Genomic DNA, 17,093 nt, shown 5'->3' on the forward strand with positions numbered 1-17,093 from the left:
CAACTCTTTGTGTTGTAAGGTACTGTGGAGTCTGACAAGTGCAAAGGTGCCCCTATTCCTCACTGTTCCCCGTCACCTTCCACCTGGCAACCACATCTTTCTACTGATGCCACATACCCACCGTGACCATATAATACTGAACGGTTTCACTGTCCTAAAAATCACCTGTGCCTTACCTATTCATCCCTTCTCTCTTGCCTGAACAACCACTGATCTCTTTACTTTCTCCATAGCTTTACCTTTTCCAGAATGTCATGTAGTTAAAAGCATATGTAGCCTTCTCAGACTGGCTTCTTTCATTTAGCAATGTGCACTGAAGGTTCCTCCAGTCTTTTCATGGCTGGATAGCTCATTTCTTCTTATTGCTGAATAATATTCTATTGTCTGGATGTACCACAGTTTGTTTATACCATTTACCTAATGAAGGACATCTTGATTACTTCCAGTTGTTGGCAATTATGAATTTTTTAAAGGTAATCAGACAAAAAGGCCTTCATTATTGTATAAACCAGAGCAATGTGCAACATTTGTGCAACAGTTTTTTGTTTTTTAAACCCTCACTGGAGGATATTTTTCCATTTATCTTCAGACAGAGTGTGAGGGAGGGGAAGGAGGAGAGAGAGAAACATCGATAGAAAGAGACACATCGACTGGTTGCCTGGCACATGACCCTGACCAGGGCTGGGGACTGAACCGTAACCGAGGTATGTGCCCTTGACTGGGAATCAAACCAGCAACCTTTCGGTGCACAGGATGACACCCATCCAAGTCACACTGGCCAAGGCTTTAGCCCATTTTTCGATTGGGTTGACTGTTTTCTTATTACTGGGTTTTAAGAGTTCTTGGTATATTTTGGATACAGTCCATTTATCAAACATGTGTTTCGCAAGTTTTTTTCCCCATTTTCTTAACAGTTTCTTTCACAGAACAAAAGTATTAAATTTTAATAAAGTCAAGGTATCAATTTTTTTCTTTCATGATTGTATTTATGGTTTTGAATCTAAAACTCATTGCCAAATCCAAGGTCACAAAGATCTTCTCTTATGTTATCTTCTATATATTTTACATTTAGGTCTATCTAGGTTCCACTTCGAGTTAATTTTTGTGAAAGGTATAAGGTGAAGATTCAATTTCTGCATATGGATATACAATTGTTCCAGCACCATTTGTTGAAAAGACTACCCTTTTTTCCATTGAATTACCTTTGCTCCTTTATCAAAGATCAATTGATTAGAGATGGTGCCTGACTTACAATGGTCGACTTAGGATTTTCTGACTCTTAAATTGATTCAGATTTTAAAAGACCATGAAGGAAAAAATAAAGGGCTGATAGCTAAAACCTAATATAAAATGGATTTTTAAAAATAGTGTTTAGAAACCAAGACATAAAGGTATATAGGACAATACAGAAAATGTAAACTCAAAAGGAAAAAAGTACCCACAATCTCATTATCATAACTACTATTATATTCTGTAGTATTTGTTATACTATATTCAGATATGATTATAGTGACAGGCTTGAAATGACAGGCTCTGTCTCCAATGGCTCTCAACCCTAGCATGTTAGAGTCACATGGGGGAACTTTTAAATATTAAGGTATCCGAGCTTGATTTCTGATCAACTAAATCAGAATCTCTGGGTAGTGAGGTCCTGGGTTGAGAAGCACTGTATATAGACATACTCCTACATGCACGAGGGGCCCTACCTCAAAGGTGAGTTCTTTCTTGGTATCAATCACCTGGGAAAGTGGAGCGTTCCTCAGACAGGAAACAGAATACTTTAGAGCAGTGGTTCTCAACTTAGCTGCATATCAGACTCACCTGGGGAGCTTAAAAAACCCCAATGCCCATGTCCTGGCTAGTCTTGCTCAGCGGTTAGCGCATCGGTCCTCAGACCTAAGAGTCACGGGTTCTATTCCGGGCAAGGGCATATACCTCAGTTGTAGTTCTTCCCCGGCCCTGGTTGGGGTTGTGCTGGAGGCAGCCAATCAATGTTTCTCTCTCCCCCTGCCCTCCCACTCTATCTGAAGATATTTGAGAAAATATCCTCGGGTGAGGATTTAAAAAACAAACAAACCCAATGTCCAGGCTACCCCTCAACTGAAGGACTTCAGAATCTCACATCGAGGATTTGTTAATCCTCACCTGAGGATATTTTTCCATTGATATTTAGACAAAGTGGGAGGGAGGGAGAGAGAGAAACATCGATGTGTGAGAGACACATTGACTGGTTGTCTCCCTCATGACCCCAACCGGGATCAAACCTGCGACCCAGGTATGTGTCCTTGATCAGGAATCAAACCCAAGACACTTCAGTGCATGGGGACCCACGCTCTAACCACTGAACCACACCAGCCAGGGTGAGGTTATAATTTCAAATGGGAAGGCAGCAAAGACTCCACTAAGAGGGTGACATTTGAGCTAAGGTTTGAAAAGCTGAGGAAGTGAGTCATCTCTAGGTATTTGGAGAAGAGCATCCCAAAGGCCAGGGGAATTGCCAAGAGTCTGCGGCAGGAATGGGCCTAGAGGACATGAGACACAGCAAGGAGCCATACAGAATAATAAACCAGCAGAGAGTAAAAAGAAAACAGGGGTCTATCTAGACCAGTGGTTCTCAACCTTCCTAGTGCCGCGACCCTTTAATACAGTTTCTCATATTGTACGTGGGCGTATCTGCATGTGGGCGGACCCGCCTGGAGACGGAGAGAGGAGCAGTGCCTTGGTTCCTAAGACCATCAGAAATATGTGTTTTCCGATGGTCTTAGGAGACCCCTGTGTAAGGGTCATTCGACCCCCAAAGGGGTCATGACCCACAGGTTCAGAACCGCTGATCTAGACTATGTAAGGCTTTAGTTGGGCATGGTAAAAACTCTGGCTCTTGCCCTGGCTGGTCTGGCTCAGTGGTTAGAGTGTCAACCCACAGACCAAGGAGTCACGGGTTCGATTCTATTCAAGGGCATATACCTCGGCTGCGGTTCATCCCCAGCCCTGGTCCGGGTTGTGTGGGAGGCAACCAGTCAATATGTCCCTCTCATATTGTTTCTCTCTCTCTCCCTCCCTCCTAGTCTATTGGAAGGTAATTAGTAAAATATCCTCAGGTGAGGATTTAAAAAACAAAAAACTCTGGCTCTTTCACTACGAGAAATGGGAGCCACTGGAGAGTTCTAATCACGGGGAGTGACCAGATCTCTCCTGCATTTCAGCAGGATCACTTGGCTGCAGTGTGGAGGCAGCCCACTGGGAAGGCAGCATGACAGCAGGGGGAGCACTTCGGAGTGCAATGATGAGGTAGGAGACAATGGTTGTCTGGACAGAGGAATCATGAAGGGGTGGTGAGACGTGGTTAGAACTGGAGATATTTAAGGCAACGCAAACAGGGCTGATGATTAGTTTGGTGTCAAAGATAATGATATCAAGAGTTTTGACCCAATCAACAAGAAAGATGAAATTTCCATTTACTGGGGTAGGAAGGATTCCGGGAGGCATGAGGTATGAATGAGGAGTTTGGTTCTGGACATGTCAGGTGTGAAATGCCTGACTCACATCCCGGGAAAGCCAGGACGTGGATAAATGAGTCTGGGGTGTGGAGAATGGGAATGGGCTTGAACTATAAATCTGGGAGTCATCAACATACAAATATTAAAAGCCATGAGACGGAATGAGATCATCTAAGTGACTATGGTGAGGAAGAAGTAACACAGAAAGTACCTAGTCTGGCCTTAGGCATACAATACATGCTCAATAAACACGTTCCCCTTGTAGTCACAGGAAACTTGGCAGGCTGTGCTGGAAACAGTAAACTATGCCCTAGGCAGCAGTGAGGAAACTTTTTTCTGCCAAGAGCCATTTAGATATTTACAACATCATTCAAGGGTCATACAAAATGATCAACTTAAAAATTAGCCTGTATATTTGGTCAGGCTAATATGGTGAGGCTGTGATGTTAGCTGGTTTTGATTTCACGGGCCTTGTACGCCCTGCAGGTGGGATGTTACCCACCCCTGCTTTACACCCTCAGCTACTTCAGTGAATGCTCCTTCTACCTTCTGCTTTCATAGTGACCTTGGTCTCCCTGAAAACACCATATTCTGTACTGCCATGTGCAATGGAGGTTTCTCTTTCTTCCATACCCCATGCACCTGAGGATCTCTTGTACCCTCTTTGAACCCCATTTATACTTCCAAGCCACCTTATTTAAAAACAAAAAACACAAACTTCCAGTCAAGATGGCGGGAAGGTAAACACGGTATCACGCCCTCCAACAACCACATCAAAGTCACAACTAAACTACAGAACCACCATCATTCAAAGCTGCCTGAAATCAAGCTGAATGGAAGTCCTACAACTACGGAATTAAAGCAGCAGCCACATCGAGACTGGTAGGAGGGGCGGAGGCGGAGGGGCTGGTCCCACACCCACGTGTGGCGGATAAAAATCAAGAGGACACCTCGGCTGGGAAGGTCCTCCCTGAGGACTGAGGGGTCCCCTTCCCACACCAGGCACCCCGCTCAGGGTTCCAGTGCCAGGAAGAGAAGTCCCCATAACTTCTGGCTGGAGAAACCCGCGGGAACTGAGGCTCAGGGAAGCTGAAGCGGCTGGAGCCCCAGGCAGCTCCCTAAAGAGCCCGCGCACGAACTTATCGGACTCACTCCCTCTAAGCTTGGAGGGGAGGCAGCTGGAGGGGCGCCAGAGACATACAGGGAAGAACTGAGCTGTTTGGCATTAGAGCGAGGGCTGGAGAGCGGGCTTTCTCCGGGACAGACGTGCTGTCAGAGGCCTTTGTTCCTTTGGTGAGCCCTTCCCTGGGGCGGCAGACAGCAGGCATATCTGGGACTCCAGCAACCTAGCTCACATTAGTGATTCCCTGAGCCCGCGCCCCACCCAACGTTCAGGCCCACCCAAGCTGTTGTCAGGTATTTAACCATAGAATTGGCCTGTCTTGGATTCTGCTTCAGGTTTTCCTAAATTCTTTCAAACCAGCAGCATCTGGTCTCAGCTAGCCCCATACCCCTCATTAAGTAATACATAGAAACAAACACAGGGAGGCAGCCAAAATGAGGAGACAAAGAAACAGGTCCCAAATGAATGAACAGAAAAAATCTCCAGGAAAAGAACTAAGCGAAATGGAGATAAGCAACCTAATAGATGCTGAGTTCAAAATACTGCTTATAAGGATGCTCAATGAACTTAGTGAGAACTTCAGTGAACTTAGTGAGGGCCTCAAGAGCATAAAAAAGGATCAGTCAGAAATGAAGGAGGCACTAACCGAAATAAAGAATAATTTACACAGATTCAATAGTCGAGTAGGTAAAGTCAAGAAGCAAACCATTGATTTGGAATATAAGAAAGCAAAAAACACCCCATCAGAACAACAAAAAGAAAAAAGAATCCAAAACAATGAAGATAGTGTAAGGAGCCTCTAGGACAACTTCAAGCGTGCCAACATTCGCATCTTGGGGGTGCCAGAAAGAGAAGAGAGGGAACAAGAAATCAAAAACCTATTTGAAACAACAATGGCAGAAAACTTCCCTACCTTGGTGAAGAAAACAGACATACAAGTCCAGGAAGCACAGAGAGTCCCAAATAAGATGAACCCAGAGAGGCCTACACCAAGACACATCATCAAATGCAGAAGGTTCAAGACAAGGAGAGAAACTTAAAAGCAGCAAGAGAAAAGCAGTTATTTACCTACAAGGAAGTTCCCATAAGACTGTCAGCTGATTTCTCAAAGAAACTTTGCAGGCCAGAAAGGAGTGGCAAGAAATATTCAGAGTGATGAAAAGCAAGAACCTACAACCAAGATTACTCTATCCTGCAAAGCTGTCATTTAGAATCGATGGCCATATAGAGTTTCCCAGACAAGAAAATGTTAAAGGAGTTCATCAGCACCAAACCATTATTATATGAAATGCTGAAGGGTCTTTTTGAAGAAAAAGATAAAATATATGAACAAACAAAATGGCAATGAATACATATCTATCGACAATTGAATCGACAAACAAAATGAACAGGCAAAACAGAAACATTCTCATAGATACAGAGAACATTTTGTTGGTTGCCAGATGGGAGGGGGGTTGGGGGAATGGGTGAAAAGGTGAAGGGATTAAGAAAAACAAATTGGCCCTGGCCAGTTTGGCTCAGCAGTTAGAGTGTCGGCCTGTGGTCCAGAGAGACCCGGGTTCGGTTGCCGCTAAGGGCACGTACTTCGGTTGCAGTTTGTCCCCGGCCCTGGTTGGGTTGTGCGGGTGGCAGCCACTCGATGTGTCCCTTTCATGTCGATGTTTCTCTCTCTTCCTCTCTCTCCCTCCCGCTCTGTCTGAATGGAAAAATGTCTTCGGGTGAAGATAAAAAAAAAAAAAAAAAGAAGAAGAACAAATTGCCCTGGCCAGTTTGGCTTAGCAGTTAGAGTGTCGGCCTGTGGTCCAGAGAGACTCAGGCTCGGTTCCCGATAAGGGCACATACCTCGGTTGCAGTTTTTCCCCTTCCCTGGTTGGTCATGTGGGTGGCAGCCACTCGATGTGTCCCTTTCACGTCGATGTTTCTCTCTTTCCCTCTCTTCCTCTCTCTCCCTCCCACTCTATCTGAACAAAAAATGGAAAAATGTCCTCGGGTGAGGATAAAAAAAAAGAACAAATTGGCTGCTAGACTGACAAACCTCAAAGAGAAGGGGGGTTGGGGGGTGGGAAGAAATAAACCAAAGAACTTATATGCATAACCAATGGACACAGACAACAGTGTGGGAAAAGGCGGGAGGGCGGTGGGAGTGGAGAGGAGGGGGGTCAATGGGGGAAAAATGAGGAACATCTGTAATACATTCAACAATAAAGATTTAAAAAAATACTTTAATGCAATCTGAAAAAAATAAAATAAAAACAAAAACCAAAAACCTGTTCATTGCTCATGCTATCTAGAAATACCACCTCCTACCCTCCCTTGCCATTCTCATTTATTCTCTATTCACTAAAATTTTAGCTCACAAGACATCCTTTCCAATCAAACTTAGAAGGCTGTCCATACGGCTTAGACTTTTCAGTTTTATTCAAATTACAAAGCACGTGGTTGGTGCTCAAGAAATATTTATTGAATGAATAAGTGACAAAATGAAATCTGGGGCATGGAGCAAAGGGAAGCTGAGATTGAAGTCTCATTTTGGGGCTATGTCCTTCCCAATTTACCAGACACTGATAAGGGTACAGGGCATGTTGAATCTCATCCTTGGGCAATTACTATCATTCCCACTTTATAGTGGGAAACTGAAGCTTAGCAATTAAATAACTCACTCAAGATTACAGCTAGTAAATGTGGAATGGGCTTTAAAAATTCATGCCTGACTTCACAGCCCATGTTTTTAACCCCCCAAAACCACTGCTCCTCCCTGAACAACAGAGCTTGCAGTTAAAAGGCAAGGTTTGTACAGCACACTGCATCCAAATAGTCTGAATAATTGTCACAGTGCTGACAAGTGATTCTGTTATGCACATATAAGCAGCAGGGAATTCTCAAAAGAAACAGGAAACAATCATTCCACAAAGACATAATTAAAAGAATATAGTGAAGATAAAAAATCCAAAACATCTATTTCTAGATTTTTTGAGTATCACTGGATATAGAGATATTTCAAGAACATTTGTTCTTGAATGAATGGAAAACACCTGAGGTGGAAAACACCTGAGGTGGAGAGAGAATTGTCATGTAGCTATGTCTGTCCTTCATTCTCAATTAAGGGTCAGCCAACTACGATTTGTGGGTCAAAACCAACCCTCTACCTGTTTGTTGTATGGCCCGTGAGTTAAAAATGTCTTTTTGCTTGTGAAGTCATGATCTCATTTTACATTGATATTAAAATATTTTAACAGCGGTGGGGAAAAAAAAGTCTTTTATTTACATTTTTAATGGTTGGAGAGTATATTTCATGATACATAAAATTATATGAAATTAAAATTTCAGTGTCCATAAATAAAGTTTTATTGGCATACAGTTATTCTCATTGCCTATTTGCTGTCTATGGCTTCTTTCATGTTACAACAGAAGAGTTGCATAGTTGAGACAGAGACAATAAGGCCTCCCAAACCCTAAATTATTGACCATCTGGCTTTTTACAGTAAAAGCTGGTCAACCCCTGCTATGGATCATTTCTTCTAACTTATCTTCCAGTTCAATAACTCTGTCTTCAGTTGTTTCTAATCTACTACTAAATTCTATTGATTTTGCCTTGGCCAGTGTGGTTCAGTTGGTTGGAGCATCATCCCTTATACCAAAAGGCTATGAGTATGATTCCCAGTCAGGACACATATCTAGGTTGTGGGTTTGATCCCTGGTCAGGGCATGTATAGGATGCAACTGATCTATGTTTCTCTGTCACATCGATGTTTCTCTCTCTCCCCTTCCTCTCTCTAAAAATCAATAAAAACATATCCTTGAGCCCTGGCCGGTTTGGTTCAGTGGTTAGAGGGTTGGCCCACAGACCAATGAGTCACAGATTCGATTCCAGTCATGGGCATGTACCTCAGTTACGGTTTGTCCCTGGCCTTGGTCGGGTCGTGTGGAAGGTAACCAGTTGATGTGGTCTCTATCACATTGATATATGTTTTTCTCTCTCTCTCTCTCCCCCCTCCCTCCCACTCTATCTTATGATAAATAGAAAAGTATCCTTGAGTGAGGAATAATAAAAGTAAAAACAAAACAAAACATATCCTTGAGGATTAAAAAGAAAAATAAATAAATCCTATCGCATTTTTAATCTGGTCACTGTATTTTTTAATTCTAGAAGTTTTTCAACTTAAAAGTTCTTTGTTTTTCAAATCTAATATTTTACTTTGTATAGTTCCCTATTTCATGTATATAGTTTAATCTTGTGCTTTCTTTAACTACAGTACATATACTTGCTTTATAATCTGTGCCTGGTAATTCCAATGGCAGAAATCTTTGTGAGTCCCACTCTGTTTTCTGCTGTCTTTCCATGTTCTCACGAATAGAGCCCTGTTTCCTTGTGTGCCTAGTTATTTCTTACTGTCAGCTGCTCACTTCCTCAAAAAGTTATCTGTGAGGAATTCACGTCTTTCTCCAGAAAGGGTTTGCATTTGCTTCTGCCAGGATGTGGAGGCACTGCCTACCTGGACTACCTTAAATGAGTTCATAGATCACCTGAGTGATGAGAACTCTGGCTGTGAATGTCAAGTGTTCTGTTCTATTAACTTACTGTCCTGATCCACTCAGAGCTCTGGCAATCTTTCCTGTAGACCTGGTTTGGGTACGCAGCCTTAGTTCTAGTTTCTCCTTATGTTGAGTCCTTTGGGGTTCCAATTTACTATGGAATGATCAAAGATGGAAAAATGAAATATAACAGACCTGGAGACTAGAGTGAAAAGGCCTGACATTTCATCAGTGTTTCAAACGCCAAGTAGAGAGAGAGTAGAGCAGAGGCAATATTTAAAGAGAAATAGCTGAAAAATTTTCAGAACATATGAATTCTTATACTTAAGAAGCGAAATGAATCCAATCAAAGTAAATGAAAACAAATTCTTACATTTGTATGCTTATTCATACTTTGTAGAACCCTTTCTTTTATTCTTCATAAAACCTTAGCAGTAGGTATCATTATTACATTTTTCATAAGGAAAAACTGGGCTTCAGACATCTAAAACGAATTAGCTGAGGTCCTTTCATTTTAAGCAGCAGGGGCAGAATTCAAATCCAGTTCTGATCCAAGTTCAACTCCTTTCCTATACACTAGAAATAGAACACAACACAGCAGAGAAAGACTTTATAAGGGTAGATAGAAATATTGCTAAGGAACAATCCCTTAAAAACAGAATCCCTAACTTGGAAACTTCTCCCTGGAAGCACGTAAAAACCTTTCCCACATATCTGGGCTTTCTTCTGTAGGCAGCATTAGATCTGTAGTAAGAATGTAAAGTTCTACCTTGTACATGAAATTGTGAGTTAACTCAAATGAGGTCAAGCCAGTTCCCTGGGCTAAAGACAAAGTTGACTCAAAAGGTTCATGGAACCAGCCAGATACACAACAGCCTGTGAACCACCCAGCTGTCAGGACGGCAGGGTAGGAGTGTCCTCCTAGCTCCCCTGCTTCACCCTTGAAGACAGTTTAAATACTGCAGTTAACATGTCCCATGTAACATGTCTTTTGTTCAGCAATCTGATTCAACTTGGTAATAACTGGTGATATTTCACTTGCTTGTAGCTTATACTTGATTCCCTGCCCCCCCACCCCCAGCACTAAATTAAGAATTCTCTAAAAGTGAAGCCTGTGGCCTTCTGGCATAATCAAGCCCCATCCCCAAGGATGTTAACGTGGAGCCTGTATCTCTCTACTAGTTGGGTATAAAGAGAAGACCACTCTTCCTCATGGCTGCCTCCATGATGTATAAAAGCTGGGAGAACTACAACTCCTGAACTCACAGCATGAAGCACCAGAGCCGAGAAGCCAGATGCCAGGAAAGGGGCTCGATGCCAGACAAGGCAGCGGTAAAGCCAAAGGGCCCTCGAGGCGAGGTCTTATACACAGGTGCAGCCATCACCATCAGAAGCCGCTGTGGTCAAGGCCTCATGCAAGAGAGGAAAAGGAGACAGTCTGATGTTCCGTGTCTGTCTCGTACAGACGGGGCCGCAGGTATACACAGATGACTAACAACAGAGAAAAGCCACAGGCAGTTCTGCAACCATGTATCGCACATCAGCCATGTGACAGGTCCTGTGCAGGGCATGAACACAGTGGACAGAGCCTGATATCAGGGCTTCCTGACCTGGTCATCCACCCTTCCACCCTTCTGGTGCTTACTGAGCGCGTAGCAAACACATGCCAGTACTGTGTAGGTACCAGAGAGACCGAGAGGGCAAGAACAGGGAAGCATTCTGGAAGGATTAGATACCACTTACTTGAAAACCACTGTGAATTAATCATTTCAATTAAATCCTTATAAAACACTGTGCGGTAGGTATATTGTTATCCTCATGTGACAGAGGAAACTGAGATTCAGAGTGGTTAAGTAGCTTTCCCCAAATCACAAGGAGAATAAACGGCAATCTGGGATTTAAATGAAGCTTTGCCTGGCTCTGAGCCTATGCTCTTAATAAATTAATAGTCATTACACAGTTAATTCAAATATAATGAGATAACTGGTGCAAGAGGTAGAAAATTCACAGGAAGCATAGAGGAAGAGATAACTGTGTATAGAGATAACTGTGTAAGGAGGTAGTCTTTGAGTTTTCCTACTGGAGAAGCAAGGAAAGGAAATTTCAGGTACAGGTAACAAACATATGCACAGGTACTAGAGAACGGAGGGTTTACCTGTGGGAGAATGATAGGAGGAAGATGGGCCTGATCATGGAAGGCTTTGCATGCTGGGCTGCGAGCATCTTTGAGAGGCCCCTGCCTCCTGCGGCAACTCAACCATCCTCCACTCTAGAGCAGAGGCTTTCCCAGGGGCCTCCTTGTCCCGCAAACTCCTTGCAGTGGCTCCTTCTGAGAGCTGCCTGTGCCAACAAATCTAAGGCCTTATGTGTGCGCTCACAATCCCTCCTCTCCAGGCCCCTGCAGACTAACATACTCCAAGATTCTGCTGACAGACTGAGGGCAGAGGCCCCTGGAAACCCCCCAACCACCACAGGGGTGATGAGAGCTGATCAGTCACGTTGGAAGCCAGCTCTCACAGACCTCTCTACAGAGCCAAAGCATTTTCTTATCCTACTCACAGTTTGGAGTCCAGCTTCAAGAGGAAGCCCAACCGATCATACTCTGAAAAAGAAAAGAAAGCAGAAAATGTCACTGAAGGCAAGCTCCTGCTGACACTAGCAGATTGCATTCCCCAGACCTAGACCACGGGGACAGACAACTGCTTCAAGGAACAGATCCAAATACATAAGCAACATAAGTCACCAAACTCTTACTGAACACCTGTTTCGTGAAGCACCAGGTTTAAGCCAGGTAGTCACCAAGACGTCTAGGCAAGCAGTCCTCTGCCGGTTTATAATTATCTTCCTGTTTAAATGTGGGGCTTGAAACTAAAATTCAGTAAACCACAAAACTGGACCCCTGGAAAAGTAAGGGTACGAGTAATCTCTGTTTCCTCTAAGCTCTAAGCACAATTTTTGCTCAATCAGCCACATTAACTATGTAGGAGACATAACACCCAAGGGGTCCTCAAACACAGGGCAATGTTCCCCTTGACAATCACAAAGAACTGACAGATCGGATTACACAGGAATAGGAAATTTAAAATGAAATCTAAAAACTAACTGATAAAATGAACATAACAGTCTGAGGAACGGGGTAGTCCCAGAGACATGGAAGTGACTGACAATCCCCAGAAGAGGGGGTGGGGGTGGAGATAAACCACAGAACTTATGCCCTGGCCGGTTTGGCTCAGCGGTTAGAGCGTCAGCCTGCGGTCCACAGAGACCCGGGTTCGGTTCTCGCTAAGGGCATGTACCTTGGCTGCAGTTTGTCCCCGGCCCTGGTTGGGTCATGTGGGTGGCGGCCACTCGATGTGTCCCTTTCACATCGATGTTTCTCTCTCTTCCTCTCTCTCCTTCCCGCTCTATCTGAGTAAAAAATGGAAAAATGTCCTCGGGTGAGGATAAAAAAAAAAAAAAAAAGAACTTATATGCATGTATGCATGAACAATGGACATGGACAACAAAGCTGGGGACAGGGCGGGGAGGGTGGGGGAGGGGGGAATCAGTGGGGCAAAAAGGAGAAACATCTGTAACAAAAATAAATTAATTAAATAAAACAATAAATAAAATAAAATAAAAACTAACTGATAAGATGTTAGCAAAAAATGATAAATCACTAATATTTTAAGTTCTTTATATCTTGCCTCATTCTAAAATGAAGTTGAAGCAGTTTTTTAAAAAACTGTATGAAGTACAAGATTTTTTTCCCCCTCATCTGATGACATTTTTTGTTCAGATAGAGTGGGAGGGAGAGAGAGAGAGAGAAACATCGATGTGAAAGGGACACATCGAGTGGCTGCCACCCACACGACTAACCAGGACTGGGGACAAACTGCAACCGAGGTACGTGCCCTTAGTGGGAACTGAACCCGGGTCTCTCTGGGCCACAGGCCGACGCTCTAACCGCTGAGCCAAACTGACCAGGGCAAAGTACAAGATTTAAAAAAAAGAAATATGAAGGCCAAAAAGTAAATAAGTATAGGAAAAATAATAAAATGCAGCCAGGATAAAAACAGCACAAGTGGATATCCTAAGACCCCCTGTGCTTGCTGGGGGAGGGTTACAGCTGGCAGTTCCAGCCCAAGGTTTCTCACAGCTAAAACCAAATGCAAAGCACTGGCATAAATGGCTTAGTGTCCAGAAATAAACCAGGAGAATCACAGCTATTCCTAATGCTGAGACTTGGGGAAACTGTCCTCTGTGTCCCCAAAAATATTTGTAGAGGGAAAATGACAGGAAGGGTCATAGGACTATTTCTTATAACTGTTCAATGATTACATTGTGTGTGTGTGTGTGTGTGTGTGTGTGTGTGTGTAAAATAGTATCACCAAAATAAGGTGGTCGCTGAATGCAGTTCTCAGCTGGCCTGGCTTAACCTGAGAGTAAAACAGAACACTAAGACCCAACAGCTAAACGGAAAAGGCGAGGCAGCAAGCCTTTCCAGGAACTCAGCCTTCGGTAAGCAGTGAGTGCCCCAGACAGGGAAGTCACACATACTCACAAGGCCCTCACCAGAGTCCTCATGCAAACCCAGTTAAGGCCACACTTTTGTGCTTTCACAAGCAGCTAAGCTGTGGTGAGAGAGTAGGTCCTCTTCTTAAAACTGAAGATACCGACTAGGACACATAACCCAACAGAAGGCTTGCCTCCCAAGAGAACAGGCTTGGGAAAGTGAAAGCCTTTCCTCAAAATAATTCTGGTTTTGCTCTAACTCAGATAAATGGAAGAGATGCTTTGCTTAATTTCAGAACTTATTTAAAAAAACTAATAAGAAAAACAAAAAGGTTTCAATTAAAAATAATAAAATTTGCAAAAAGTTAGTTTCAAAGCTTAACACTCTTTCAACAATCCTATTGTATCATTCCATGAAAAAGAAAATCTCATTAACTTGCCAAACACCTGCTGCTCCCCCCATCCCCCGCCAGGCAGTCATAACCTTCTGCAACTACCCTGCTATTGCTCCTCAGACCTGAGCTATGACCCCTTTGGCTCCCTTGGATGTAGAATGAATTCACACTTTGGCTGATTCCTTCCAGAGAGGCCACAGAATGTTCTCTCCCTGTTGTACACTCAAATGTCAGGGGCCAAGAAAGACTATAAGATAAATGTATTACAGATGTCCCTCCTTTTCCCCCCATTGACACCCTCCTCCCGCCCCCACCCCTACCCCCAGCCTTTACTGCTGTTTTCTGTATTCCAATGGCATCTTAAGCTTTCTTAAACGCATGCGCGCGCATACACACACACACACATTAATTGCATATTTTTTTTCTTTTTAAATCTTTATTGTTGATTGTATTACAAATGTTCCTCATTTTTCCTTCATTGACCCCCTCCTCCTCACTCCTGCCCCCCTCCTGCCTTTTCCCACATTGTTGTCTGTGTCTATTGGTTATGCATATAAGTTCTTTGGTTTATTTCTTCCCACCCCTCAACCCCCTTCCCTTTGAGGTTTATCAGTCTAGCAACCAATTTATACTTCTTAATCCCTTCACCTTTTTCACCTATTCCCCCAATTCCCCTCCCATCTGGCAACCAACAAAATGTTCTCTGTATCTATGAGAATGCTTCTGTTCTGCCTGTTCATTTTGTTTGTCGATTCAATTGTCGATAGATATGTATTCATTGCCATTTTGTTTGTTCATATATTTTATTTTTTCTTCAAAAAGACCCTTCAGCATTTCATATAATAATGGTTTGGTGCTGATGAACTCCTTTAACATTTTCTTGTCTGGGAAACTCTTTATATGGCCATCGATTCTAAATGACAGCTTTGCAAGACAGAGTAATCTTGGTTGTAGGTTCTTGCTTTTCCTCACTCTGAATATTTCTTGCCACTCCCTTCTAACCTGCAAAGTTTCTTTTGAGAAATCAGCTGACAGTCCTTGTAGGTAAGTAACTGCTTTTCTCTTGCTGCTTTTAAGATTCTCTCTTTGTCTTGAACCTTTTGCATTTTGATGATGATGTGTCTTGGTGTGGGCCTCTCTGGGTTCATCTTGTTTGGGACTCTGTGCTTCCTGGACTTGTATGTCTGTTTTCTTCACCAAGGTAGGGAAGTTTTCTGCCATTATTATTTCAAATAAGTTTTTGATTCCTTCTTCTCTCTCTTCTCCTTCTGGCACCCCCAAGATGCGAATGTTGGCATGCTTGAAGTTGTCCCAGAGGCTCCTTACACTATCTTCATTGTTTTGGATTCTTTTTTCTTTTTGTTGTTCTGATTGGGTGTTTTTTGCTTCCTTATATTCCAAATCGAAGGTTTGCTTCTTGGATTTACATACTCTACTATTGAAACTGTGTAAATTATTCTTTATTTCAGTTGGTGCCTCCTTCATTTCTGACTATGCATCCTTCATTTCTGACTGGTCCTTTTTTATGCTCTTGAGGCCCTCACTAAGTTCACTGAAGTTCTCACTAAGTTCATTGAGCATCCTTATAAGCAGTATTTTGAACTCAGCATCTGTTAGGTTGCTTATCTCCATTCCACTTAGTTCTTTTCCTGGGGTTTTGTTCTGTTTTTTTCATTTGGGACCTGTTTTTTTGTCTCCTCATTTTGGCTGCCTCCCTGTGTTTGTTTCAGTGTGTTACTTAATGTGAGGTATGGGGCTAGCTGAGACCAGGTGCTGCTGGTTTGAAAGAATTTAAGAAAACTGAAAGCAGGTTCCAAGACAGGCCAATCCTATGGTTAAGCAACTGGCAACAGCTTGGGTGGGCCTGAAAGTTGGGTGGGGCAGGGCCTCAGGGAATCACCAGGGCCGGGCTACCAGTGTGAGCCAGGTTGCTGGAGTCCCAGATATGGCGGCTGTCTGCCTCCCCGGGGAAGGGCTCACCAAAGGAACAAAGGCCTCTGACAGCACGTCTGTCCCGGAGAAAACCCCTTCTCCAGCCCTCGCTCCAGTGCTAAACAGCTCAGTTCTTCCCTGTGTCTCTGGTGCCCCTCGAGCTGCCTCCCCTCCAAGCTTAGAGGGAGTGAGTCCGATAAGTCTGTGTGTGGGCCCTTTAAGGAGCTGCCTGGGGCTCCAGCCGCCTCAGCCTCCCTGAGCTTCAGTTCCCGGTGGTTTTTCCAGCCAGAAGTTATGGGGACTTCTCTTCCTGGCACTGGAACCCTGAGCGGGGCGCCTGGTGTGGGAAGGGGACCTCTCAGTCCTCAGGGAGGACCTTCCCAGCCGAGGTGTCCTCTTGATTTTTATCCGCCACACGTGGGTGTGGGACCAGCCCCTCCGCCTCCGCCCCTCCTACTAGTCTCGATGCAGCTGCTTCTTTAATTCTGTAGTTGTAGGACTTCCATTCAGCTTGATTTCAGGCAGCTTTGAATGATGGTGGTTCTGTAGTTTAGTTGTGACTTTGATGTGGTTGTGGGAGGACACGATACCGCATTTACCTACCCGCCATGTTGACTGCAAGTCCATTAACTGCATATTAAACATGTAAGAACACTTCTAAATTTATGTCCCTTCCATGGCTCTCTTAGAGAAAAATGATGTTTTATATCTTTTGTTAAGAGACATGAGTACCAAAAATACTTCACTTTACTCTTTAATTTAAGAAAAGGTAACTGTGTGGCTCAGTGATGATAAATGGCAACTGACACTGGCTTCGGGGCACAGAGCCAAGAGGGCATGGTGTCCATCTGGAGACTGCACGCCCTGCCAAGGGGGCAGCCTCCACCAGCTCCAGGTCCAGGCAGTGGTGTGGGCCCAGCAATGCCACAGCTTCTGATTTTTTTAAAGCCTAGAATCTCAGTCTCTTAAGGTAAAATCTCTCAATTTGTACATATTGGCAATAGGTGCAAGGAAAATTTAAAGATCATGAGGCTCAAACAAAATATGTCCATGGCAGGATGCAGCCAACGGGCAAACAACTGCTGGACTCTGCCCTAGGCTGGCAGCTCACGAGGGCTG

The 17,093-nt window shown here is 43.7% G+C and overlaps 1 protein-coding gene across 8 annotated transcripts in view; it reads right to left on the reverse strand.

Annotated features, from left to right (window-relative positions):
* The window catches only part of ST3GAL3 (ST3 beta-galactoside alpha-2,3-sialyltransferase 3), a 156,012-nt gene that overhangs the window by 79,016 nt on the left and 59,903 nt on the right, over positions 1-17,093 (reverse strand). For 6 of the 8 annotated variants that reach the window (XM_036255755.1, XM_036255756.1, XM_036255754.1 and 3 more), the window contains one exon: positions 11,713-11,755. In XM_036255755.1, coding sequence (XP_036111648.1) covers positions 11,713-11,755 — 43 coding nt within the window. Of the gene's footprint in view, positions 1-9,215; positions 9,308-9,526; positions 9,730-10,419; positions 10,564-11,712; positions 11,756-17,093 lie in introns of those variants that run through there. The other 2 variants (XR_004958885.1, XR_004958886.1) reach the window with 2 other exon arrangements.

This window comes from Molossus molossus, unplaced genomic scaffold (genome assembly GCF_014108415.1).
Source record: "Molossus molossus isolate mMolMol1 unplaced genomic scaffold, mMolMol1.p scaffold_m16_p_12, whole genome shotgun sequence".
NCBI lineage: Eukaryota > Metazoa > Chordata > Mammalia > Chiroptera > Molossidae > Molossus > Molossus molossus.